This window comes from Enhydra lutris, unplaced genomic scaffold (assembly GCF_002288905.1).
Source record: "Enhydra lutris kenyoni isolate GAN:26980312 unplaced genomic scaffold, ASM228890v2 scaffoldscaffold41, whole genome shotgun sequence".
NCBI lineage: Eukaryota > Metazoa > Chordata > Mammalia > Carnivora > Mustelidae > Enhydra > Enhydra lutris.
In genome coordinates, this window is record NW_019154125.1 from 18353817 (window position 1) to 18381714 (window position 27898).

General features: G+C 41.0%; 2 protein-coding genes across 2 annotated transcripts in view; one reads left to right on the plus strand and one right to left on the minus strand.

Annotated features, from left to right (window-relative positions):
- The first annotated feature begins 21498 nt into the window (after window positions 1–21498).
- LOC111155374 (CCAAT/enhancer binding protein delta) lies at window positions 21499–22741 on the plus strand. Its single transcript, XM_022515522.1, has one exon. It carries the CDS (start codon window positions 21544–21546, stop codon window positions 22363–22365), a length of 822 nt encoding a protein of 273 aa, XP_022371230.1. The 5' UTR covers window positions 21499–21543; the 3' UTR covers window positions 22366–22741.
- Window positions 22742–22780: 39 nt separating this feature from the next.
- The window catches only part of LOC111155373 (scaffolding protein involved in DNA repair), a 490720-nt gene continuing 485602 nt past the window's right edge, over window positions 22781–27898 (minus strand). The window contains exon 19 of the mRNA XM_022515520.1: window positions 22781–24335. Within this exon, the coding sequence (XP_022371228.1) occupies window positions 24180–24335 (156 nt within the window). The 3' untranslated portion in view covers window positions 22781–24179. The remainder of the gene's footprint in view (window positions 24336–27898) is intronic.

The window sequence follows — 27898 nt, forward strand, 5'->3', positions numbered from 1 at the left end:
AAAAAAAAAAAAACCCAAAACCTTCTTCCCCTCTCTCTCTTCATCTTCTGGGACTCCTACTATTCGGGTTTTATTTTGCTTTATGGAATCACTGATTTCTCGAAGTCTCCCTTAGTCATCTAGTCATTGTTTTTCTCTCTTCGGGTTCTTTATTTTCCATCATTTTGTCTTCTATATCATTGATTCTCTCTTCTGCCTCATTTGTCCTTGTTTCTAAAAGCTTCCATGTTTGCCTGCCTGTCAATAACAACTTTTTAAATTTTGGCCTGATTAGATATTTGTTGTTTTATTTATATAGTAAGGGAATCTCTAGTGTCTTCTATGCTTTTTCAAGCCCAACTAGTATCTTTGTAATTATTGTTTTAAATTCTAGTTCTACATCTTACTTATATCCATATTTGTTAACACTCTGGTAGTATGTATGAATTCCTGTTCTTTCTTTTGAGGTGAATTTCTCCTTCTACTCTTTGTGTCCAGAAAATAAAGGAGGAAAGGGGGAAAAATGGAAAAAAAAGCTATAATAACCACAATAATAGAAACCTCAGGAAGTTGCTTCTGGTATATGCTGTGTACACTCTGCTATTGTGTTTTAGCTGCTCTTTCCCACTGGTCTTTCCTCTAAAGAGTTCCTCTTTGCTTGCAGTGGTGACTGTTTTGACCTTTAATAGGTGTGCTTTGATTTGTTTGTCATGTTAAGTCCATGTTAAGGAAAAAGGAAAAGAAAAGAAGAAAGAATAAAAATGAAAACATAGCCTGATCCAAGATAAGAGAAAAGAAAATGGAACAAAAATGCATATGAACAAACAATAAACTATAAGAATGATTCTAAAAAATAAGAAACAAGGGAGTAAAGAAGAAAAGAGAAAAAAAAAATATGCCTGATCCAAAAAAATAAGGAAACAAATGAACCAAAAATAAATGAAAGATGGTATGCCTGATACAAATTAGAATATATATGTATTTATAAAGAATAAAGAAGAAGAAATAGAAAAAAAATTAAACATATAAAAAGATTAAGAAAGGGGCACCTGGCTGGCTCAGTGGGTTAAAGCCTCTGCCTTCAGCTCAGGTCATGATCCCAGGGTCCTGGGATCAAGCCCTGCATAGGGCTCTCTGCTCAGCAGGGAGCCTGTTTCTCTTCCTCTCTCTCTGCCTGCCTCTGCCTACTTGTGATCTCTCTCTGTCAAATAAATAAATAAAATCTTAAAAAAAAAAAAAAGACTAAGAAAAGAGTGGGGAGGGGAAGAAAGCCTGGTCCTATTCACACCAGAAGCTGACATTTTGGAGCTTTCTTTAATCAGTAGACTTGGCACACGTGGGGCACCTGTGCTGGTCTTCTGAGGAGAGGACTGCTGGGTTGGCTCACAAGCTCTCTTGTCCTTTTTAGGATGCTCCTGCTCAGGCTGAGGTGCTGGGTGTAGGGTAGGGGACTCCAGAGCCCACTGGAGGCTGTTTCTCTCTGAAGTCGGACTGTGCTGGTGGGAGGGAAGAGGGAGTGGTGGTGGAGGAGGTAGAAAATGTTGTCACCCTATCCTCTTGTTCCTGGGGAGTAGAACTCCCTGCCAGTGCTATTCAGGAGCCCTCTTAGAAAAGCAAACAATCTCCTGTGCCCCGGACTTTCTTCAGTTCACTGCCTTTAACCTGTATGTGTCCAGGCTATCAGCACATCTGAAGCTACAGATGTACTATATTTTATCTCCGGCCAGTAGCTGCGATTCAAAACTCCAAGTTTTAAAGGGCCTGGAAAGGTGCAAGCCCACTCCTGTCCCCTGGAGGAAAGGCTTGAGGCATGTCCAGCACCATCCCATCCCCAAAAAGTTATCTCACCATGCATATGAAGAGGCTTGAGTTTATTGTAATGCTCAGCAAAAAGCTGGAACCAGGGGGTGCCTGGGTGGCTCAGTGGGTTAAGCATCTGCCTTCAGCTCAGGTCATGATCCCAGGGTCCTGGGATCGAGCCCCACATCGGGCTCTCTGCTTAGCAGGGAGCCTGCTTCCTCCTCTCTCTCTGCCTGCTTCTCTGCCTACTTATAATCTCTGTCTGTCAAATAAATAAATAAAATCTTTAAAAAAAAAAAAAGAAGAAGGAAAAAAGAATAAAGAATCGTTCTTATTAAAAAAAAAAAAAAAGCTGGAACCAGGTTGTCAGTTGTCTGTACTTAATTAACTCTGTCCTCTATTCCCTTCTGTCCCAGAAAAGCCGTCTCAGATGCTTGAATCTATCACTGCAGACAGCAAAAACCAGCGGTTATCTGCAATGTGCTCCTGTCTCCGCTTTCTACTGAGTTCAGCTGTAGAAAAGCAGCCACTCAGCATGCACACAGAGGTTTAAGCCTGTTGTAGCTCATAGCAAAACGTTATTAAGAGGTTTTCTAACCTCTGTGCACACCTGAAACCCAGCAAATGAGCACTGCTCAATGTTTCCAGCTGGCCTTTGGTCCTTTGAGAACCAAAATATTCTCTTTAAAATATCCTCTGGGAAGGGGAACGACCTCTACCCTGTGCAACCCAGGGCATCTCCATACTGCAGTTTATCGTGCAGCCCCTACCCAGGAGGCTGTTTCCCATGCTCTTCCTCTTCCTGACTTTGCTCCATGAAATGAATTCCACCCCCTTCGAAGCCTTGTGGCTTTTCTCACCCCCAATTCAGTGCTCTGAACATTGCATCTTCCATGTTCTCTCCCTCCAAATGTGCAAATTATTTCCATAATCCTCAGATCATCTTACATGAAAAAATGCTCAACATCACTTGGCATCAGGGAAATACAAATCAAAACCACAATGATACCACCTCACACCAGCCAGAATGGCTAAAATGAACAACTCAGGAAATAACAGATACTGGCGATGCAAAGAAAAGGGAACACTCCTACACTGTTGGTGGGAAAGTAAAGTGGTACAGCCACTCTGGAAAACAGTATGGAGGTTCCTCAAAAAGCTGAAAATAAAGCTACTCTATGACCCAGCTATTGCACTACTGGGTATTTACCCAAAAGATACAAAAAAGACACAAAAAGTGATCTGAAGGGGCATGTGCACCCCAATGTTTATGGTAGCAATGTCCACAATAGCCAGACTATGGAAAGAGCCCAGATGTCACCAACAGATGGATAAAAAAGATGTGGGGTGTGTGTCACAAGGGAATATTAGCCATAAAAAATAATGAAATCTTGCCATTTGCAACAACATGGATGGAGCTAGATAGTATTATGCTAAGCAAAGTAAGTCAATCAGAGAAAAATAATTATCATATGATCTCACTGATATGTGTAATTTAAGAAACAAAACAGAGGATCATAGGGGAGGAGAGGAAAAAATAAAACAAGAGAAAGCCAGAGAGAGAAACAAACCATAAAAGACTCTTAATCATGGAAACAAACTGAGGGTTGCTGGAGGAGAGGAGGGTGGAAGGATGGGGTAACTGGATGATGGTCATTAAGGAGGGCGTGTGATGTAATGAGCACTGGGTGTTATATAAGACCAATTAATCACCGACCCGTACCTCTGAAACCAATAATATATATTAGTTGAATTTAAGTTTTTAAAAAATTGAAAAAAAATTCTCTTATCATCTTCCTAGTTGTTCAAAATAGTTGAATGTTGATATAGCTGTACTTGAAGAATGAGGCAAGTTCAGGGTCCCCCTAGTCCTCCATTTAATTCCTGAGAGTATTTCTGTACATTTTTAAGGTTTTTTTCTTAGGTTTCTTTGGTTACCCTGGGGATTACTATTAATATTTTAATTTTATAACAACCAAGTTTTAATTAATACCAAGTAATATACAAAAACAGTATTAAGCAAAAACTACTACATTATTTTAATTTTTTAAAAAGATTTTATTTTTGAGAGAAAGCTCGTGAGCACAAGGTGGGGGAAGGGGCAGATGGAGATGCAGACTCCCTACTGAACAGGGAGCCCAATGCAGGACTTGATCCCAGGACCCTGGAATCATGACCTAACCTGAAGGCAGATGCTTAACCAACTGAAGCACTCCAAAAACTACTTTCAAATTATGTTCTCACCCCTTTATTTTGTAATATCACAAATGGCATTTTTATACATTTTGTGCCTGTTAACACAAATTTATAATTATTCTTTTATGCATTTATGTTTTACTTATTAAATTTTTTTGCAATATACAATTTTTTAAAAAGTGATATATAACTGATACGGAACGTTTTCTAAATTTTAACAGGTAGCACATACAGATTTGAGACATTTCTATTGCAATGTGATCTCCACTGTAACATTGTCCAATACCTCTGTCACATTACAAATTATCATTTCTTCTTGTTGTAGGAACAACTAAGATCTACTCTCTTATTGAGTTTAATGTTTATAATACAGTTTTGTTGTGTGTAATCCCTGCATTGTGCATTAGATCATTATGACTTATTTATGTACTAGTTATAAGTATTTACTCTTAAACAACATCTCTTCTACTCCCTCAACCCCCTGTACCTGGTTACCACAATTCCATTCTCTGTTTTGTGTGTGTGTATTCATTGCTTTTTAGATTGTGTAAGAGATATCATAGAGTATTTGTCTGTCTGTGTCTGGCTTATCTGACTTAGCATAATGGCCTTGAAGTCCATCCGTGTTGTTGCAAATGGCCAAATTTCCTTTTACCTTATGGCTGTATAGTGCTCCATTGTACATATAGAGTACATCTTCTTTTATCCACACATCTGTTAAAGGACACTTAGGATGCTTCTATATCTTGGCTATCATGAATAATGCTGCAATAATCATGACAATGTGTATATCTCTTTGATAACCTGTTTTCGTTTTCTTTGGATATATACACAGAAGTGGGATTGTTGCATCATACGGTAGTTCCATTTCGTTCTCAGAAAGATACATACTGTTCTCCAGAATGGGTGAACCAGTTTACAATCCTACCAACAGTGCACAAGTGTTCCCTTTTTTCCCACATCCTTGCCAACACTTGTATCTCTTGTCTTCTTAACGATAGCCATTTTGACAGGTGTAAGGTGATACCTCATTTGGTTGTGATTTGCATTTATCTGATGATTACTGATGTTGAGTACCTGTTGGCCATTTAGATGTCCTCTTTAAAAAAATATCAATTTGGTTTCTCTACCCAGTTTTGATCAGATTTTTAAATTGTTATTAAGTTGTATGACTTCTTTATGAATTTTGGATATTAAACTTTTTATCTGATTCATGGTTTGCAAAAAATTATCTCCAATTCCAGAGGTTGCCTTTTCATTTTGTTAATTGTTTTTTTTTGTTTTTTTTTTTTTTTTTTCTTTTTTTTTTTTTTTTGCAGTACAGAGGCTTTTCAGTTTGATATAGCCCCACTTCTGGAAATTTTCTTTCGATGTTTGTCCTTTTCATGTCATGTGCAAAAAAACATTGTCAAGACTAATGTTGATGAGCTTCTCTGTTTTCTTCTAGGAGTTTTACAGTTTCAGATCTTTATATTTGAGTCTCTGTTCCATTACAAGTTAATTATTATATGAATAGTGTAAGATGGGGGTCCAGTTTCACTTTTTTTTTTTTTTTGCATGAGTTTATTCCATTTCCCAACACTATATGTTGAGGAGATGACCCTTTGTCAATTGGATGTTCTTGGCTTACTTATAAATATTGGCCATATGTGCATGGATTTAATTTTAGAGTCTCTTTTCTGTTCCAGTGCCTTATGTGTCTATTTCTATGCCAGTAACATACTGTTTTAATTACTGTAGCTTACTAGTATAGTTTAAATCAGGAAGTGTGATACTTCTGGGTTTTTTTCTCCTCATGATTGCTGTGGATATTTGGCGTCTTTTCTTCTATACAAATTTGCCATATAGAATACCACTGGAATTTTCTTTTAGTAGTGATCATATGTGGGGCACCTGGGTAGCTCAGTTGGTTAACTGTCTGACTCTGGGTTTTGGCTCAAGTCATGACTCATGGTTGTGGGATTGAGCTCTGTGTCGGGCTCTATGCTCAGTGAGGAGTCTGCTTCAGATTCTTTTCTTCTCCCTCTCATTCGCTCTCTCTCTCAAATAAGAAAATAAAAGCTTTAATAATGATCATATGGTATGTATGAAGTTGGATATATTAACTTTATCATTGTCATTGTTTCTTTAAAAGTCTATACAGAATTTAAATTTTTTAATGGGATTCTTAATTGAAGTAGAGTTAACATACAATATTTCATGAGTTTCAGGTGTACAACGTAATGATTTGAGAACTCTGTACATGTGCTTATGCTCACAAGTGCAGCAACAAAGTCATCATTGATTGTATTCCCTATGCTATGCCTTTTTCCCCATGACTTATTCATTTCATAACTGGAAGACTGCACCTCCCATTTCCCTTCACCTACTTTGCCCATCCCTCTACCCTCTTCTCCTCTCGCAATCACTCTCTATTTATGAATCTGTTTCTGCTTTTCATTTTTTGCTTATTTGTTCACTGTTTTATTTTTTTAGTTTCCACATATAAGTGAAAGTGTATGGTATTTGTCTTTCTCTAACTCATTTCACTCATGGATAAACCATGTAGTTACATGTGTCAAGGTCTCATTCTTTTTTATGGCAGAGTAATATCTGTGTGTGTGTGTGTGTGTGTACCATATATTTTTTATCCATTTATCAGTCAGTGGACACTTGCGTTACTTCCACATCTTGGCTATTGAAAATAATGCTGCCACAAACCTAAAGGTGCATATATCTTTTTGAATTAATATTTTTGTTTTCTTTGAATAAATACTGACTAGTGGAATTACTGGATCATGTGGTAGCTTTATTTTTAATTTTTGTGGAATCTCCATACTGTTTTTTACAGTGGCTACACCAGTTTACATTCCTGTCAACAATGCATAAGGGTTCCTTTTTCTTCATATCCTCACCAACACTTGTTATTTCTTGTCTTTTTAATTCTAGCTGTTCTGACAGGTATAAGGTGATATCTCATTTGCATTTCTCTGATAATTAGTGATGTTGAGCATCTTTGCATGTGTGTGTTGGCTATATATCTTCTGTGAAAAAGTGTCTACTCAGGCCTTCTGCCAATTTTTAATCAGATTGTATGGGGTTTTTGTGTTGAGTTTTATACTTCTTTATATATTCTGGATACTAATCCCTTATTAGATATATCATTTGTAAATATCTTCTCTCGTTCAGTGTGTTGACTTTTTGTTTTGTTGATGATTTCCTTTGCTGTGCTAAAGCTTTTGTTTTAATGTAGTCCCAGTAGTTTAGGTTTTCTTTTGTTTCCTGGCCTTGGGATACACATCTAGAAAAATGTTTCTATGTTGATTGTCACAGAAATAACTGCCTATATTTTCTTCTAGGAATTTTATGGCTTCAGCTCTCACACTTAAATCTTTAATTCATTTTGAGTTTATTTTGTATATGGTGTAAGAAAGTAGTCCAGTATCATTCTTTTGCGTGTGGCTATCCAGTTTTCCCAACACCATTTGTTGAAGAGACTGTCTTTTCATCATTATATATGCATTCCTCCTTTGTCATAGATTAATTGACCATAAAAACATGACTTTATTTCTGGGCTCTCTATTCTGTTCCATTAATCAATGTGTCTGTTTCTGTAGCAATATCATATGCCACCAGGGTTTTGATGGGCATTGCACTGAAAGTATAGATGGCTTTGAGAAGCAAGGAAATTTTAACTAAGTTTTTCAATCCATGAACATGAGATGTCCCTCCAATTGTGTTTTCTTTTTAAAAAATATTTTTATTTAAAAATAATTAATAAAATTCAATGTAGATAATTTATACTGTATTATTAGTTTCAGGGGTTTTAGATTTTAATGATTCATCAGTTGTATATAACACCCAGAGCTCATTACATCAAAAGCTCTTCTTAATGTCCATCACCCAGTCACTCTATTCCTCTACAGACGTCCCCTCCAAAATCCCCAGTTTGTTTTCTAAGAGTCTTGGGATGCCTGGGTGGTTCAGTTGGTTGAGTGTCTGTGTGTGGCTCGGGTCATGATCCTGGGGTCCTGAGATCGAGTACCACATCAGTCTCCTTGATCAATGGAGAGCCTGCTTCTCCTTCTGTCTGCTTTTCCCTCTGCCTGCCACTCCCCCTGCTAGTGCCCACTCTCTTTCTCTCTCTGACAAACAAAATATTAAAAAAAAAAGGAGAGTTTCTTACAGTTTGTCTCCCTCTCTGATTTTGTCTTATTTTTCCTTCCCTTCCCCTGTTTCTCTGTTTTGTTTCTTAAATTCCATACATGAATGAAATTATATAGTATTTGTCTTTTTCTGACTGATTTATTTCACTTAGCATAATACCCTAGGTTCCTTCTATGTCACTGTAAATGCCAAGATTCCATTCTTTTTGATGGCTGAGTAATATTCCATTATATATATATAAACCACTTCTTCATCCACTGATCTTTCAATGGACATCTGAGCTTTCTCCATAGTTTGGCTATTGTGGACATTTCTGCTATAAACACTGGGGTGCATGTGCCACTTCAAATTACTATGTTTGTATCTTTTGGATAAATACCTACTCTTGAAATTGCTGGGTTGTTTAACTTTTTGAGGAACCTCTACGCTGTTTCCAGGGAGGATTAACCAGTTTGTATTCCCACCAAAAGTGTAAGAGGGTTCCCCTTTAATGCATCCTCACCATCAACTGTTATTTCCTGAGTTGCTTATTTTTTTTAATTTTTAAAAATTTAGATTCAATTAGCCAACATATTCATCAGTTGCATATAACACCCATGCACATCACATCACCCACATCACATGCCCTCTTTAATGCCCTTCACCCAGTTACCTCATTCCTCCACCTACTTCTCCTTCAGCAACCCTCAGTTTGTTTCCTATAGTAAAGAGTCTCTCATGTTTTTTTTCCCCTCTGATGACTTCCCATTCAGTTTTCCCTGCTTTCCGCTATGATCCTCTGTGCTGTTTCTTATACTCCACATATGAGTGAAACCACAGAATTGTCTTTCTCTGATTAACTTATTTCACTCAGCATAATACCCTCCAGTTCCTTCCACGTCAATGTAAATATTAAGTATTCATCCTTTCTGATGACTAATATTCCATTGAATATATATACCACATCTTCTTTATCCATTCATCTCTTTTTTTTTTTTCCATTCATCTCTTGATGGATATCATGATCTTTCCACAGTTTGACTATTGTGAACATTGCTGCTATAAACATTCAGGTGTTGATGCCCCTTCAGATCAATATATTTGTATCTTTGAGGTAAATACCTAGTAGTGCAATTTCTGTATTGTAGGGTAGCGCTATTTTTAACTTCTTAAGGAACCTCCATACTGTTTTCTAGAGTGGCTGCACCAGCTTGCATTCCCACCAACAGTGTAAGAGGGTTCCCCTTTCTCTGCATCCTTGCCAACATTTGTTGTTTCCTGTCTTATTAATTTTAACCATCCTGACTGTTGTGAGGTGGTATCTCACTGCGGTTTTGATTTGTCTTTCCTTGATGCCAAGTGATGTGGAGCATTTTTTTCATGTGTCTGTTGGCCATTTGGATGTCTTCTTTGTAGAAATGTCTGTTCAGGTCCTCAGGTCCTCCACCCATTTCTTCTCTGGATTTTTTTGTTTTCTGGGGGGGGGGGGGTTCAGTTTGATGAGTTCTTTATAGATTTTGGGTACTACTTTTAATTTTGTTGACAGTTTCCTTTGTTGTGCAAAAGCTTTTTATCCTGATGAAGTCTCAGTTGTTCATTTTTGCTTTTGTTTCCCTTGCCTTTGAAGATGTATCTAGCAAGAAGTTTGGCAGCTGAGGTCAAAGAGGTTGCTGCCTGTCTTCTACTCTAGGATTTTGATGGAGTCCTGTCCTACATGTAGGTCTGTCACCTATTTTGAGTTTATTTTTCTGTATGGTGTAAGAAAGTGGTCAAGTTTTATTCTTCTGAATGTGGCTGTCCAATTTTCCCAATATCATTTGTTAAAGAGATTGTCTTTTTTTCCATTGGATATTCTTTGCTACTTTGTCAAAGAGTAGTTGACCAATGAGCATCCATTTCTGTTCCATTGATCTATGTGTCTGTTTTTGTGCCAGTAGTGTTTTGATGATTATAGCTTTGTAATACGGCTTTAAGTCCAGATTTGTGATGCCTCCTGTTTTGTTTTCTTTTTCAACATTTCTTTGGCTGTTTGCGGTCTTTTCTAGTTCCATAAAAATTATAGGATTGTTGGTTCTAGCTCTATGAAAAATGCTGATGGCATTTTGATGGGGATTGCACTTAATATGTAGATTGCTTTTGGGAGTATAGACATATTAACAATATTTGTTCTTCCAATCCATTAGCATGGAATGTTTTCCCATTTCTTTTTATCTTCCTCAATTTCATTTATAAGTGTTCTATAGTTTTCAGAGTACAGATTCTTTACCTCTTTGGTTAGGTTTATTCCTAAGTATCTTCTGGTTTCTGGTGCAATTGTAAATGGGACCAATTCCTCAATTTCTCTTTCTTCTGCTTCATTGTTAGTGTATAGAAATGCAACTGACTTCTGTATGTTGATTTTATATCCTGCAAATTTCCTGAATTCCTGTATCAGTTCTAGGAAATATTTGGTGGAGTCTTTTGTTTTTTTTTCTACAGAGAGTATCATGTTACCTGCAAAGAATGACTTCTTCTTTGCTGATTTGGATGCCTTTTATCTCTTTTTGTTGGCTGATTGCTGAAGCTATTTATTCCAGTACTTTGTAGAACGACAGTGGTGAGAGTGAACTTCCCTGTTGTGTCACTGACTTTAGAGGAATAGCTTTCAGTTTTTCCCCATTGAGGATTATATTTGCTGTGGTCTTTTTTATTTGGCTTTTATAATATTGAGGCATGTTCCCTCTATCCCTACAATGTGGGGAGTTTTAATCAAGAGAGGATGCTGTATTTTGTCAATTTTTTTTAATCTATTGAGAGGATCATATGGTTCTTGGCTTTTCTTTTATTAGTGTAGTGTATCACATTGATTGATTTGTGGATGTTGAACCACCCCTGCAGCCAGGAATAAATCCCAATTGATCATGACGAATAATTCCTTAAATGTACTGTTGCATCCAAGTAGCTAGTATCTTATTTTTTAAAGATTTTATCCATTTATTTGACAGACAGAGATCACAAGTAGGCAGAGAGGAAGGCAGAAAGAGAGGAGGAAGCAGGCCCCTGCTGAGCAGAGAGCCCAACATGGGGCTAGATCCCAGGACTCTGGGATCACAAACTGAGACAAAGGCAGAGGCTTTAACCCACTGAGCCACCCAGGCTCCCCTGATATTTATCTTTTTGATGGAATCATATAGTTCACGTAGTCTTTCTTCAGTCTTTTAAACCCGTTCTTTCATTTCTTCTGTGTTATTTCAAAATTCCTATTCTCCAAGTCACTTAATCTTTCTTCCATCTGTTCTGCTCTGTAACAGAGGCTCTCTATTGCCTTCATCTCATTCACTGAATTCTTCAGCTCCAAAATTTGTGTCTGGTTCTTTTTTTTTTTAAGATTTTATTAAATATAATGTATTATTTCTCTAATTGACTTATTTTGCTTAGCATAATACCCTCTAGTTCCATCCATGTCGTTGCAAATGGCAAGATTTCATTTCTTTTGATGGCTGCATAGTATTTCATTATATGTATATGCTACATCTTCTTTATCCATTCATCTGTTGATGGACATCTAGGTTCATTCCATAGTTTGGCTATTGTGGACATTGCTGCTATAAACATTTGGGTTCACGTGCCCTTTTGGATCACTACATTTGTATCTTTATGGTAAATACCCAGTAGGGTGATTGCTGGGTCATAGGGTAGCTCTATTTTCAACTTTTTGAGGAACCTCCATACTGTTTTCCCAAGTGGCTGCACCAGTTCGCATTCCCACCAACAATTTAAGAGGGCTTTCCTTTCTTTGAATCCTTGTTGTGGCCAAATTTTCAAGCTTTTATGTCTTCCCTGGTTCTTACCATTCACCAAGCTGGCTATTGGAAACCTCTCTTTTTTTCCAGAAGGTGGCATTATAGCTCTGTATAGTTTCTTCCTTGCTCATATACAGTGGCCTGCTTTCTGAGCATGCTCATCTGTCTACCAGAGCTTATTCTCAAGTCATACTGGGGTGTGTGTGCAAGGAGCAAGCAGGAGAGTAGGGGAAGTGTGGGCTTAGCATTTGGCATGTTGAGGGTACCCTTATATCTTGCAGGGACATCTCCAGGGGTGGTACTCCCAGAGGTTCGTGGGTAGACTTACTTCTAAGTAGAGTCCCTTTAATGACCTTGAAATTAATCTTCCTCTTTCCCATTATCCTCCCTCCTCTGAGTGATAGAGCTTCCAACTTAGCACTCTGCTTGCTGTTGAAGACAAATGGGTTTCTGCAGCTCTGTCCTGTCTGCCTGAGGTAACCAGGCATTTACTTACTACCTTCCATTTCTCCCATAAGAGAGGTTGTCTCCATCAGACAAATCAGCTATATTCAGTGTTTCCTTAGGAGAGGAACAGTGTTGGGAAATTTCTCCTAGTGCTTCCACTGCAACCAAATTCACCCCATCCCCCAACGCCAGTAATGTGCTGGAGTTTCCCTTTGGGAACGCTGGTTTTCTAAAATTTCTGTCTCATGTGTGAGGGCCTGCCTAGGTCAGCGCTCACCTAATTTTCCCTGCCAGTGATGAGAAGGGTCCAGGTCTTTTGCTGGCTTAGCTGGTTCTGCAGCCTGTTTGGAGATTTGTCTGGCTCTTACTGGCTGCACTGCTGAGTGAGACGCTTCCTTTAGATAAGTACCAAAGGACTCCCAAAGGTGCTTTTGTTTATATATGAATATCTAATTTATTGATTAAAAGGGGAGATAAAAAAGGAATGTCAGGGCACCTGGGTGGCTCAGTGGGTTAGGCCTCTGCCTTCGGCTCAGGTCATAATCTCAGGGTCCTGGGATCAAGTCCCACATAGGGCTCTCTGCTTGGCGGGGAGCCTGCTTCCTCCTCTCTCTCTCTCTGCCTACTTGTGATCTCTGTCTGTCAAATAAATAAATAAAATCTTAAAAAAAAAAAGAATGTCACACTGCCATGTTGCTGATGTCACTCCTATGCAACTTGTCTTTTAAACCAAATAATAAAACAAGAGTTTACAAACCTAAAATAAAATTACACTGGCTTTTACATTTACCTGTCTAAAATAACCCTGGCTTTTACATTTATCATTCTTCATTTCTTTATATACCTTTGAGTTACTGTCTAGTGTCCTTTCATTTCAGCCTGAAGGACTCCCTTTAAGATTTTTTGTAAGGGTAGGTCTGCTAGTGAAATACTCCCTTAGTTTTTATTTGGGACTGTCTTAATTTCTCCTTCATCTGTGCTAGATACACTCTTTATTGGCATATATTTCTTTTATCATGATGTCCCTGGCTTCCATGGTTTCTGAGGTGAAATTGACTATGAATTTTTGGGAATCTCTTGCTTGTTATGAGTCATTTTATTCTTGTTGCTCTCAAGATTATCTTTGTGTTTGGCTTTCTGCAATTTGAATACGATCTTTATAGATATGGATCTTTTTTGAGTTTATTCTACTTGGGATTTGTTTGGCTTCTTTGTTGTGTAGAGTCATGTCTTTCATAAAATTTGGAAAGTTGCTGGACTTTATTTCTTCAGATAATCTTTCCGTCCCTTTCTCTCACTCTTCTTCTGGGACTCCCATTGTGCTTTTGCTGGTGTTTTTTTTTTTTTTTTTTTCTAAGATTTTATTTATTTATGACAGAGAGAGAGAGAAGGAACACATGCATGGGGGAGTTGGAGAGGGAGAAGCAGGCTCCTGGATGAGCAGGGAGCCTGACATGGCTAGATCTCAGGACTCCAGGATCATGACATGAGCCAAAAGCAGATGCCCGATGATTGAGCTGCCCAAGCTGCCCATTGCTGGTGTTCTTGACCCAACATCCCTTAGGTTCTGTTCACTTTTCTTCATTCTCTTATTTTTATGCTTCCCTTATTAGATCATTTCAATTGTCTTATATTCAAGTTTGCTGAGTCTTTTCTTCTGCTTGTTCACTTCTATTGTTGTAACCCTCAAGTGAAATTTTCACTTAATTGCAGCTTCAGAATTTGGTTCCTTTTGATAATTTCCTGAATTTCTTTTTTTTTTTTTAAAGATTTTATTTATTTATTTGACAGAGATCACAAGTAGGCAGAGATGCAGGCAGAGAGAGAGAGGAGGAGGCAGGCTCCCTGCTGAGCAGAGAGCCCGATGTGGGGCTCGATCCCAGGACCCTGGGACCATGACCTGAGCCGAAGGCAAAGGCTTTAACCCACTGAGCCACCCAGGCGCCCCAATTTCCTGAATTTCTTGATAGTCTCTATTTGGTGGTACATCATTCTCCTGGTTTACTCTAGGTCTTTGCCTATGTTTTCCTTTAGCTCTTTGAATGTATTTAATACAGTTGGTTTATTATTGTGATTATGATTGAAACGTAGTTAACATATAGTATTAGTTTAAGGTGTACAATAGTTATTTGATATTTATATATATTACAAAATGATCACCATAAATCTAGCTAACATCACATATTCCCCTTACCTCCTCTTTTGGCAAGCATCTGTTTGTTCTCTCCATTTATGAGTTTGTTTCTGTTTTGTTTTGCTTGTACATTTGTTTTATTTTTAAGATTCCACATAAAAGTGAAATCATGTGGTATTTGTCTTTCTCTGTCTCACTTATTTCAGTTAGCATAATGACCTTAAAGTCCATCCATGTTTTCACAAATGGCAAGATTTCATTCTCCTTTATGAGTAATATTCCATTGTGTGTGTGTGTGTGTGTGTGTGTGTGTGTGTGTGTGTGTATAAACATTTTCTTTATCCATTTGTCTGTCTATGGAAACTTAAGTTGCTTGCATATCTTGGTTATTATATATAATGCTGCAGTGAACATAGGGGTTCATGAATCTTTCCAAATTAGTGTTTTTGTTTTATTTGGATATGTACTCAGAAGTGGTATTGCTGTTCTATTTTTAATTTTTTTGAGGAAGCTCCATACTGTTTACCATAGTAACTGCACCAATTTTGCCTTCCCACTATCAGTACACAAGGGTTCCCTTTTTTCCATATCCTTGCCAACACTTTTATTTTTTGTCTTTTTGACTCTAGCCATTCTGCCAGATGTGAGGTGATATCTCACTGTAGGTTTGATTCACATTTCTCTGCTGATGAGTCATGTTGAGCATCTTTTATATGTATGTTGGTCATCTGTATGTTTTCTTTGGAAAAGTGTCTATTCAGGTCTTCTGTCAATCTTTTTATCAGACTGGTTCCTTGGTGTTAATTTGTGTGAGCTCTTTATATATTTTGGATATTAACCACTTATTATTGATATATATATATCAATATATATATTGATATAATTTTTGCATATTCCTCCATTCAGTAGCCCCCATTTTTTTTCAATTTAAGTAAGCTCTATGCCAAATGTGGTGTTTAAACTCATTGCCCCTGGAGCAAGTTCCACCAACTGAGCCATTCAGGTGCTCCTTAGTAACCCTTTTAAATTTTAATATTTATTTATTTTAAAGATTTTTTATTACTTTAGAGACAGAGAGCATGCGTGGAGCGGGGGGCAGAGGGAGAGAATCCCAAGCCTACTTTTGCCACTAACCATGGAGCCCAATGCAGGACTCAATCTCACCACCCTGAGATCACAGCCTGAGCCGAAATCAAGAGTTGGATGCTTAACCAACTGAGTCACCCAGGTGCCCCTCAGCTCTTTTTTAAATTAAATTTTTATTTTGATTCCAGTAAACACATGGTTTTATATTAGTTTCAGGTATACAATATAGTGGTTCAACAATTCCATACATAACTCAGTGATCATCATGACAAGTGCACTCCTTAATCTCCATCATCACCTATTTCACCGGTCCTCCACCCACCTCCTCTCTCGTGACCTTCACTTTGTTTTCTATAGTTGAGAGTCTGTTTCTGGTTTGTCTTCTCTCTCTCTCTCTCTTTTTACTTTGCTTATTTCTTTTGACCTTAAATTCTACATATGGGTGAGATCATATGGTATTTGTCTTTCTCTGACTTAGTTCATTTAGCATTAGCTAAGCTCCATCTCTAGCTCCATCTATGTCCTTGCAAATGGCAAGAATTTCATTCCTTTTTATAGCTGAAAATATTCCTGTGTGTGTGTGTGTGTGTGTGTATGTGTGTTTGCATATCTTTATCCATTCATCATTTGATGGACACTTGAGCTACTTCCATAATTTGGATATTATAAATAATGGGGCTATAAACATAGGGATGCATGTATTCATTCAAATTAGTGTTTTTGTGTTTTTTGGGGTAAATACCCAGTAGTGCAATTACTGGATCACAGGGTAGTTCTATTTTCAACTATTTGAGGAACCTCCATACTGTTGTATGTGGCTGTATCAGTTTGTATTCCTACCAAAAGTGGCTGTATCAGTTTGTATTCCTACCAAAAGTGCCAGAGTGTTTTTTCCTCCACATCCTCACCAATACTTGTTTCTTGGGTTTTTGATTTTAGCCATTCTGACAGGTAGGAGATGATATCTCACTGTAATTTTGATTTGTATTTCCCTTATCTATATTTTAGATACTAACCCTTTATTGGATATGTCATTTGCAAATATCTTCTCCCATCCCTTGGCAATGACGTGGTTAGAACTAGAGTGTAGTATGCTAAGTGAAATAAGTCAAAGAAAGACAAATACCATATGATTTCATTCATATATGGAATTTAAAAGATAAAACTGATGTACATAGGAGAAGGAAAGGAAAAATAAAATAATATGAAATCAGAGAGGGTGGTAAACCATAAAAGACTCTTAACTATAGGGAACATGTGGACAGGCTGGAAGGGAGGTGGGTGGGGGATGGGGTAACGGGGTGATGGGCATTAAGGAGGGCACTTGATGGAATGAGTACTGTATGTTGTATGCAAATGATGAATCACTAAATTCTACCTCTTAAACTAATAATACACTATACGTTAATTAACTTGAATTTAAATAAAACAAAACAAATGGTAAGAGTGGACATCCTTGTCTTATTCCTGACCTTAGGGGGAAAACTTTCAGTTTCTCACCACTGCAGGTTTTATTAAACCTTTATTATTGAGGTATGTTCCCTCTAAACCTACTTTGTTGAAGGTTTTTATAATGAGTGGATGTTGTACTTTGTTAAATGCTTTTTCTTTATCTATTGAAATGATCATATGGTATTTATCCTTTCTCTTATTGATGTGAGGTATCATGTTGATTGATTTACAAATATAGCCTTTGTTTTAATAGTTACCTTAAATACCTGAAGCTAAAAGTAAAATATATATAAATATATATATGTGTCTATATCTGATTGTGCCTTAGTTCACAATAAACCAAATTTAGATTTCTTAGCTTTATGTTTTTGGGTTTTTTTTTTTAAAGATTTTATTTATTTATTTGACAGAGAGAGAAATCACAAGTAGGCAGAGAGGCAGGCAGAGAGAGAGGAGGAAGCAGGCTCCCTGTTGAGCAGAAAGCCCAATGCGGGGCTTGAACCCAGGACCTGGGATCATGACCTGAGCCGAAGGCAGTGGCTTAACCCACTGAGTCACCCAGGCGCCCCGATGTTTGGGCTTTCTACACAACACTACTCTCTGTTCCCCCTAGAGAGTTTATGATTTAGAACTTCTTAAAGGGCACTCTCCACTGTCAACCCCAGGACTTCACTCCCAGCCTCTGACACCCACATACAAGCAATGACAAATACCGTAACTGACACACTGGTAACTGTCATATGAATCCCAATTTCAACAAAATATGAAGAAATATACATCTAATAATTGGCAATATGTGGAATGTCTTTTTCTTAGAAACCAGATGAGGAAATGATTGATTTGGCTAACACGGGACACAGAAAGCAACAGAAAGACATTTTGGGAGGGCTAGAGAGTTGGTGGAAGGATCTGACCAGCCAAGCAGTAGAAAAGCCCTGTCAGCAGAACCATCAGCATCACAAGCAGGGGACCAGGCAGGTCTGTAAGATATTCAGAGTTGAGTCACATGTCAGTTGCTTATGGTAGGAAATGGATTTAAAGAAGTGGGCAGTGGAGGGTTCATAGTTGGAAAGTGAAACACTAGTGTCTTGGCCAAGGACTTTTCAGAAGTTTCTGAAAAACAGAGTAATGTGATGACATCTTCCTCCTCAAAGATCTCTTGGAGGCCATGTGAAAATGGTTTGCATGTGGAGGACAGATTGTGAGGTCTGTGGTTCTGTGGGTGAGCAAGTGTGATAGAAGTGCTACCAAGGGGGTAGCTGAGGAGCTGGGCTGTGGCAAGGAGGAGGGAGACAGTACAAGCTGACTGGGGGATAAGTCCACTTGACACGTTGGGAAGGCAAACCACTTTTCCTTTGTGTTTTTATTATAGGGAATGTGAGCAAATATATGGCAGATTGGACAACTGACCCATATAGTCAAATACCTGTTCACAGCTCTGGCTACTGCTTAGTCCGGGGGCTCAGTCTCACAAATGACAGAGGCTGAAGTGAACACAGAAATGTTTACCTGTCGCAGTAGGTTTTTATTAAAATACAAAGGATTTAATAGCATCAAGTGACCCCAACACATAGGGACCTTGAGTTTTTACTATATTGGCCCTTGTCTTGCCTTTTCAAAATTAATACATTTGGAATGAGATTTATCCAAGAAAGTCTATATTTGTATCTTCACTATTGTCTAACACAAAACACACCAAAAAACCACATAAAAATATACCATGAAGTTAAAATAAGCCCTAAGGTAGGTTAACAAAGTATGTAATGTGATAGTTGAGAGTAATAAACTGAAGAGGGCGCTAAAGTCAGCAAAGTCTCTTTCCTCTTGAAACTTCATTTTTACACTTTAGATACCACTGTTCACAACACATTTGCACTGTTTCAGATTTTAATTGGGGGGAGACCTGTTTTTGTTTCACATCTTGTGCATATGAAGGGTCGAAAAACGATCCCTCATTAGAACTGAGTTATGGTCACTGTGTTATGAATGCAGAGGAGGAAACCCAAGTAACTTTCTAACCCTGACAATGCTCAAAAATACTAGAACATACTGATTTTTTTTTTTTAGATTTTATTTATTTATTTGACAGAGAGAGATCACAAGTAGGCAGAGAGGCAGGCAGAGACAGAGAGGGAAGCAGGCTCCCTGCTGAGCAGAGAGCTCAATGTGGGGCTTGATCCCAGGACCCCAAGATCATGACCTGAGTGGAAGGCAGAAGCTTATGAGCCATTCAGGTGCCTCTGAAAATTTTAAGCATTTTCAGCCTCCTGGATTTCTAAAAGACTGATGTGTTTAGAAAGTCCATCTCACCTGTGCTCAGCACAGGAGTGTCCTTATAAACATGGGGAATCCAAAGGTTCCAACCTTTTACAGAAATGCTTTCTTACTTGACGCCTTCCTTTCAGCAGCTCTGCTAAGAATACCAAAGACTCAGGAGGGTCAAGTAATTTTTTGAAACAGATCCCTAACAATGAGAAATGATGAAGAACAACTCAGTATTTATCTTGAATAAATTTATAGTAGACTAGGAAAGGGCAGAAAGTGGAGACTTCAAGAAAGGACTATGAACAACTATCATCAAAAAAACCCAAAACTTCTATTATTTTTTAAAAAGTTAATTTGCCCTAAAATGTCACAACAAATCCATACGTTGCTGGTCTATGATCTCTCCCTGTAACTCCCTCTGGAAAAAGGAAGAAAATATTGAAGAAATCTAAAAGTGATTATTTAATTAGTGAATAATACATTTTTTTCTTTAAAGATTTTATTTATTTATTTGACAGGCAGAGATCACAAGTAGGCAGAGAGGCAGGCAGAGAGAGAGAGGGAAGCAGGCTCCCCGCTGAGCAGAGAGCTCAATGTGGGGTTCGATCCTAGGACCCTGAGATCATGACCTGAGCCCAAGGAAGAGGCTTTAACCCACTGAGCCACCCAGGTGCCCCTAATTAGTGCATAATACATTTTAAAAAGTTGGCCTAACATCTCAAGCTCAATCTTAATCTGGTATCTGAATCTACTAATCACACCAAATTATTTTTATGAGAATATGGTTCCTCTGTATATTTATTTTACATCCTCTAATTAATTGCAGAGGGCTTCAATAGTGTTTCTATGGGTTCTTAAATAAATAAGAACAGAGAAATTTGTCTGGGTATGCATGAGCCCACACATGTGTCACTCGGTTTTATCCTTCATAGGAAATTAATCAATAGTGTAACATCAACACCGTGTGTCCTCTCCAAGTAATTATAAAGCAACAAGTTTGTTGTTGTAGGAAACCTATTAAATATCCATAGTACATCATTAGAAATTACCTCTGGAATTTGACTGCAGAAACTGGCGCAATTCGTGTAGCATAGGTTTTTGGACACAATGTCTGATATGTGAGAAGCCGAAGGCAAGCATATATATGAGACAGAAGCCATGTTTGAATAGGGAGAGTGATTTAATAAATGGAGTTGACCAGAAATGCACAAATTTCAGGAAACTTAACTAACAAAATCAATCCACACTGTGTTTTCATGCGTTTTACGGTATGAAGAGCTAGCAATTTAATAATCTATCAGAGCTGCAAGTACAAATTTTCTCCTGAAGACCCAGCTGCTTTAGATTCAAAAGGTCTCTGGAATACTGAGGCAAGAAAGAGCCCGGAAGTAAAAAACAAAAACAAAAACAAACTGGAGCAGAAAACACCGCCACGAGATGGCACTGCTTTAGAAGGTCTAGAAGGGACGTCAGCGCGCAGGGAGCGCGGGGCCTCGGGGCCTTGGGTCTGCGCTGCTTTGCGTGGTTCCAGCCGGCCCTCGGGCCTGGCTGGATCTGCCCGCTCTGGAGGCTGCTATATTTAGGGCGGCCGGAGGCTCAGACAAGCGTCGTGACTCCTCTCCCATTTGCTGCGTTCCTCAGTCCCGGCCTGGAAGTTACAGCCGCGACGCCTAGCCTTGACCTCCAGTGCCTTTGACCCCTGAGAAGGGCCAAATTGGGCCCCAATTCTCGGAAAGTGTGAAGCAGGCCCCGCCCATTGCGCCCTCCAAGCCGCCCCAGACGTGGACCAGGGTCTCTGGGACCAGAGCCGTGGCTGGAGAACGTCCCCAGGCTCTATCTTCCGCACCAGAGACGCTCTCCCCCAGTTTGAGCTCCCCCTGAGGATGGGAACGGGCCCGGGACAAGCCGCGGCCAAATCCCGGTTTTGATTTCACTGCCGGCTGCGAGAGCGAAAAGGTTCCAAACCCAACAAACAGGAAGAAGAGAAAAAGCCGGAGTGCGGGCAGAGGGAGGGTCATTCCCAGCAGAGGCGCAAGGGCTGGGCCGGAGATGGGGGCGGGGAAGAAGCAGCGCCCCTTCCCCTCTAGCGCGGGCCTGGGGTGAGGAGCGAAGGAGCAGCGGGAAGAACTGCAGTGGGTCGGGAGCGGGGGGTTTCAGGGGTGGCTCCGGGACCTGGCGGGGCGGGGCATGCGCGTCAGCTCGGCTAGAAAAGGCGGCGGGGCCCTGCCCAGAGAGGTGACAGCCTCGCTCAGAGTAGGAACCCGGCTCGACGCCGCCATGAGCGCCGCGCTTTTTAGCCTGGACGGCCCGGCACGCGGCGCGCCGTGGCCCGCGGAGCCCGCACCCTTCTACGAGCCGGGCCGGGCGGGCAAGTCGGGCCGCGGTAGCGAATCGGGGACTCTGTCCGAGCCAGGCGCCGTTGCCCCTGCCATGTACGACGACGAGAGTGCTATCGACTTCAGTGCCTACATTGACTCCATGGCTGCCGTGCCCACTCTGGAGCTGTGCCACGACGAACTCTTCGCCGACCTCTTCAACAGCAACCACAAGACGGGCGCGGCAGGCGCCGCTGCGGGCGCCTTGGAGCTGCTGCCCGGCGGCCTCGCGCGTACCCACGGTCCGAGTACAGCCGCCCCGCGTCCGCTCAAGCGCGAACCCGACTGGGGAGACGGCGACGCGCCCGGCTCGCTGCTGCCGGCGCAGGTGGCCGCTTGCGCGCAGACCGTGGTGAGCCTGGCGGCCGCCGCACAACCCACACCACCCACGTCGCCCGAGCCACCGCGCTGCAGCCCCGGGCCGAGCCCTGCTCCTGGCCCGGCCCGGGAGAAGAGTGCGGGGAAGAGGGGCCCGGACCGCGGTAGTCCGGAGTACCGGCAGCGGCGCGAGCGCAACAACATCGCGGTGCGCAAGAGCCGCGACAAGGCCAAGCGGCGCAACCAGGAGATGCAGCAGAAGCTGGTGGAGCTGTCGGCCGAAAACGAGAAGCTGCACCAGCGCGTGGAGCAGCTCACGCGGGACCTGGCCGGCCTTCGGCAGTTTTTCAAGCAGCTGCCCAGCCCCCCCTTCCTGCCGGCCGCCGGGGCCGCCGACTGCCGGTAACGCGCGCCCCGGGGGCGGGAGAGACTCACCAACGACCGATACCTCAGACCCGACCAGCCAGGGAGCGGAGCGCGCCCCGCCGGGACGCAGCGAGAGCCGCTTGGCGCCGGCTGCATTTCCTTTGGGACGCACGAGCGAAGGAACCTACAGCCTGGACTTAACCACCACCGAACTTCGAGAGAAACTATACGTGTTTATTGCCCTTAAATTATTTTTATAATGGTAGCTTTTCTACATCTACTCTTACTGAAGCAGCTAAAGTACATTTGTAAGAAAAAAGACTTCTCAAACCATTTGTTATTGTAGATAAAAAGAAAAGACTGAGCATGCTCACTTTTTTATATTAATTTTTACAGTATTTGTAAGAATAAAGAAGCATTTAAAACCACCCCTGATTGCTGTATTTACAGTGACTCCTGAATGCTGGTAGCCCCAGGACCTCGCTGGGGAAAGGCACATTCCAGTGCCAGGCATGCAGCAAGGCACCGGGAGGCCTCGGGACCCAGGTGTGTGTCCATGAGGGGAACCAAGTTCCTTTGAAGAGGAGGGTCTGTTTTGCTTTTGAAACGAGCCACAGTCTACCTCCAAATGTTAATATTTGCCTAAGATTCTGTTAATGCTAGCAGCTTTTTGTGGAAGGTGCTCCCAAAGAAGTAGCTGGATTTGGGGAGGGGGCTGGCTTGTCGACTGACCCTGCAGCTGATTTAGGGACTCTATGAAGAGCTAAAGTGCTCCCTAATTTTAGTTGGCTGCTCAAGGGGTGAGGGAGTAGTGGAAGGGCTCCGGTTATCCGATAGTCATGTCTGACTCATGTTTGGCTTTCATGGGACTTTGCTTTCACTTTTCCTCAGCCTTATGTACTGCTTCAAATACATCCTCAAAGTGTATATAAATACAACAGTCCTGTAGGAGATGCAAAGGACAGTCAGAAATCTTGCCATTGTAATGTTTCAAAGTTTAATCAGGACAAATAAAGCCGTTCGCCTTTCTCCCAATTAAAGTGGGTACTAGGCACCCTTTCTTGCTCTAGGTTAGGTCTATATTATGTAATTAACTGTGGCCTGTCATCATCATATTGTAAGGGAGGAAACAAAATACTGTCTAAAGATAATCTGTTCATTTTTATATTTAAATCTCTACCAACAAAGCAAACATAACCAATCACTCCTTTTCAATCTGTAATCTCGGCTCTCTGTATACAGTACCCAGCAAGATTAAATAGGTCTATCTAGCGTGAGCTATCTATACCTTTGTGCAGTACAGCCTTAATCACACCAGGTAACTTACTTTATGGGTAACAGTTTTACCTCTGGCACAGTTCCCCAAAATTATTTCCCAAATTAAACTTTTCCAAAATTATTAAACGGCAAAATGTTTAAGTTGGACATGTACTGTGTAGTAGAACATTTGTATTACAATTTAGGACAAATACTTCAGCTCTGCAGGGTGTTCTTTGGGACACCTTAAATAACTACAAGAAAAACGTGTTGAATCATGGTAAAATTTAAACACTTAAGAATTACAAGTGAACACAATTTTTTTCTTACCTTTTTACTATTAATTGCCTAAGATGAAAAACAAAATGAAGATCTCAGGCTTATATAAGTTTTAATAACATGTTCCCAAATTTGCAAAAAGGTAAAAATATTTTAACTAGAAAAAAATATTTTGATGTTTAGTTTACAAAATAATCACACTAACATTTGCCCCAGAAAAATCTAAGTTCCATTTCAAGATCATACAATACAGTTGCTCTACCCATAGTTAACAAGTAACTACCCCAAGCGGCAACAGCATTGCAAAGTTCACAGATCCTACGGCAACCGGCAGTGTTCTGAAGAGGCTCTTCCTGCACTCAGGAGCTCAATTTCCTCCAATCCAATGCAGCTAGCTGGGTGGGTGGTTATGGACTCGACAAAACAATTCAACAGCCCCACCTCCTTTCCGAGGACACTCTTCACTTCATAACTCTGCAGTGATAGAAGGCACACTGGTTAAAGCAGATAGAGCCAGCCCTGAACGTTCTGTTCCCAACAACACGGAACACACAGGGCAGAGCAGAAGGTCCTTTGCTCAGTCTGTGACCTTCCACTTTACTACATGGGTAAGGAAGAAAAAAACAAGAACACGGGTAAGGAAGAAAAAAATTAAGGGCTTGATAAAAACTCTACTTACTCCGGCAAATGAAGGAACTCCTTTTTTCTGCTGTTGGTGGATGCAAAGACAAGCATATCCCAGCTAGCTGTCCTATGAGAGGAACTGGGGACAGACGTACAAAGGAATATGCCCTGTTCTCTAGCTGGAAGGCTGGGGGCTGGGCATGCATCATGGTTGCAGCTGTCTTCCACTTCCTGTGGGACACTTCCCCAATCTAGCAACACTTTGGTCAAAGGATTTCCTGGTACTTTGCCCCAAACCTCTCTCAATAGAATCCCATCCCATTTCTTCTACAGTAACACTGAGCCAAAAATGTGTTGTAAAAGCTTTTTCTTCACATTGTTTGATGAGTATCTTATGGTGATTGGTTAATCTTAGGCAGGTTTCATCTCTAGATGAGAACTCAGGGCACTGGACATCAGGGGCACAAGATGACTAGGCTAGGAAGGTATGGCAAGGCTTTGTTGGTCTCAAACCTCAGAACATTTTCTTCCTGGGGTGGGGCAAGGGGCTGAAAATAAGGAGCTGCTCAAAAGCGTTGGGATAAATCAGATCTGTGGCTTTACCAGAGACAGAAGAAGCCCTAGAGAGTAATGCATTTTTTCAGAGAATCCTTTGCCAGGACTTGCAGAATACTATCTGGGTTACCTCACTCCTCTGTACAAGACACTTTTTAAAAAAAGATTTTATTTGTATTTATTTGTCAGACAGCAAGAGAGAAACCACAAGCAGGGGGAGGGGGAGAGGGAAAAACAGGCTCTCAATGCAGGGCTTGATCCCAGGACCCTGGGCATGACCTGAGCCTAAGGCAGCCTCTTAACGACTAAGCCACCCAGGAACCCCTATGTGCAAGACACTTACACATCTCTACAGTATCTCAGTTCAGTATGTTTTAGCTCACCCATTCCATCCTTAATGTGTCTTGGCAAGGGAGATTGAGGCTGGAGGCTCCAACAACATGGCCAAAGTTGGCACATCTCTGTGTCCTTGGTGCCTTCCCATCAAAGGTGGGCACTTCACTGCTGTCACTCTGGATCCTGGGCTGGGCTCAGTGACTACTGCTTATGATGAGTGTGGTGGAAGGGACATTGAGTGACATCCTCAGCTTTGTCAGGAAGGTGCCCAGCCTCTGCCTGCCTCTCTCAGAATCCAGACACATGTCCTGAGGGAATCCAGACTGTGTGGTATCTGGCCAGAGCCCGGGAAGGTCCCAGGCAATAGGAGTATGACAGCCGGCCAGGGACTGAGAGTGTTCTTTGACTCTAACCCAGCCTTTGGGGTACCAGCTGATGTCCTGTTGGGCAGAGATGAGTTGTCCTGGCAGAGCCTTATCCAAATTGCAGGTCTGTGTGCAGAGTAAGTGTGAGGCTACTAAGCTTTGAGATAGTTTGTTCTGAAGCAATACATAGCAGGATCAATCTGGGATGTGGGCACTGCTCTAATGCCAAACCACTGTGATCATTTTGCTTTCCTGTATTTTAAGTCAGGCATGGTGTGAAACACTTAGTGTATTCACTTGTAGAGTTTAGGCTTCTTTAGTGAAAATTAGAGTAAGGTCAACAGAGTGGTTTAATGGAGGGAAGGGGGAGTAAGAGTTGTAATCAGGACAGGTGAAGAGACAGAACTAAAGTCTCTGCCTGGACAACCATGGCTGAGGCCTTCCTCCGCTTAGCTTATCTGTGACACTGATGTCAGGTTCATGGGCCACTGCCTTGATCATTCATCAAGGGCTTGCTGTGAACCCATGAGGGGCCTGACCCTGAAAAGATGGCAGAAAACCAGCCACAGGGGTGCTGGTGCAGAAGGTGCACACAAGGCTGTGCAGAGTGAGGGGCTGTCCAGGTTTGGGAGGACTGAGGTAGGCCAGCTGGATACTCATTTACTGTCTCTTCCCACTTTAGCTAGCCTTGCACATTTGTGTAAATGTGCAATGTAAATGTAAAGGGGAAGTAGAAGGCCCAGGCACTTCTACACTCATTTAGGGTAAAAGTACAGATTCTAACTTGAACAAAAAGTCAGCAACAGATCATTTCTTTTTACAATGTCAGGTTTCACAGCTAAAGTTTATAATAACTATCTCATAGCCAATATTAACTATATCATTTATAAGTAGACATCAATATATTTGGGGGGAATTAATATGGAGAGGTAAAAAAAAAAAAAATCACACCAGCAAATGCAAACACACTGTTCATATGAATAGAATGAATGTGTAAAATGTATCTCTATTTTTATAAAAGGCACCCTATATTTTCTTTTAACTTTTCTTTTTCTGAAAGTAAGGAAACAAACTCCAAATTTCCTATCACTGTAATGTGAGCTTGAGAACTGACATGTACAATGGTGGCGAACTCCATTGTTTTCACATCTGTAACTTGAACCCATTAAAGTTAAGGCATAAAACTTAACACTCATGTGTCCTAACCAGAAACAGCACATCTGTTCTAGGGAGTAGAATTCTCATGGAAAGCCTAATCTGATTCTTTGGATTTTGGCTAATATGCATTCTCACCCAGAAAACTGACAGAATCCAGACTGGAAAACTCATGCTCTTGTCAACACAGAGGTCCTTCTTGTACCCATCTCCTATCAGCTTCTTGCAGGTCAGATATAAAGTCCTGATCATCCACTGTGAGTAAAACTGGAGGAGGGGAGATGAACTTCTGTCCCTCCAGGTTTGCAATTTACCCTACTTTGCATGCTGTCAGCTCTGATAACAGGGCACCCAGAAAGATAACACCCGAGGCTGTTGCCAACCTGTGCCCCTCACCAGTGCCCCTCACCCAGTGCACACGTGCACACACAGGCACATAATCAGGCAACACATGTACACATGAGCACAGACAGGTGTATACACACAAGTACACCCATGGGCAAACCCACCTACACTGACACACACACACACACACACACACACACACACACACACACACACAAAAGTATGGTTGTACACATGACCTCTTGAGCTCTTTAGAAGTAGGGCTTTGCCTACAGGCATACTGGAGTAAAGAAGTGTAATATGTAAAATGTACAAGTCAGCTTCAGTCAGAAGGAAATCAAATGAAGAGGCAGGATTTTCTGCCAGGGCCTCCTCCTGGTCTCTGGGTCCCTTATAGGGAGGTAGGGTAATCAAGGGCAGTCCATGGCTGGAGGCTTCCTAGAAGAAGCACCAGGAAACCTGTGAGAAACCAGTGGGAGATCAGGCCCGAACCTGGTAGGGCCCAGCCAAGGCCATCTGAGGAACTGCAGGGCAGGCACTGCACCTGTGTGGTTGTGTGGGACTAAAGGGAGCTATGTGCCATCCCAAGTGCTGTTGGTTCTTCTTTGTTTAAGTTGTGGGTTTTGATTCATTTGCTGTGTTCTCCTTAAGCAGGAG

Bases quoted from the DNA above. Each gene is read 5' to 3' on its own strand.
- LOC111155374 (XM_022515522.1), top strand. From the start codon at position 21,544: ATGAGCGCCGCGCTTTTTAGCCTGGACGGCCCGGCACGCGGCGCGCCG.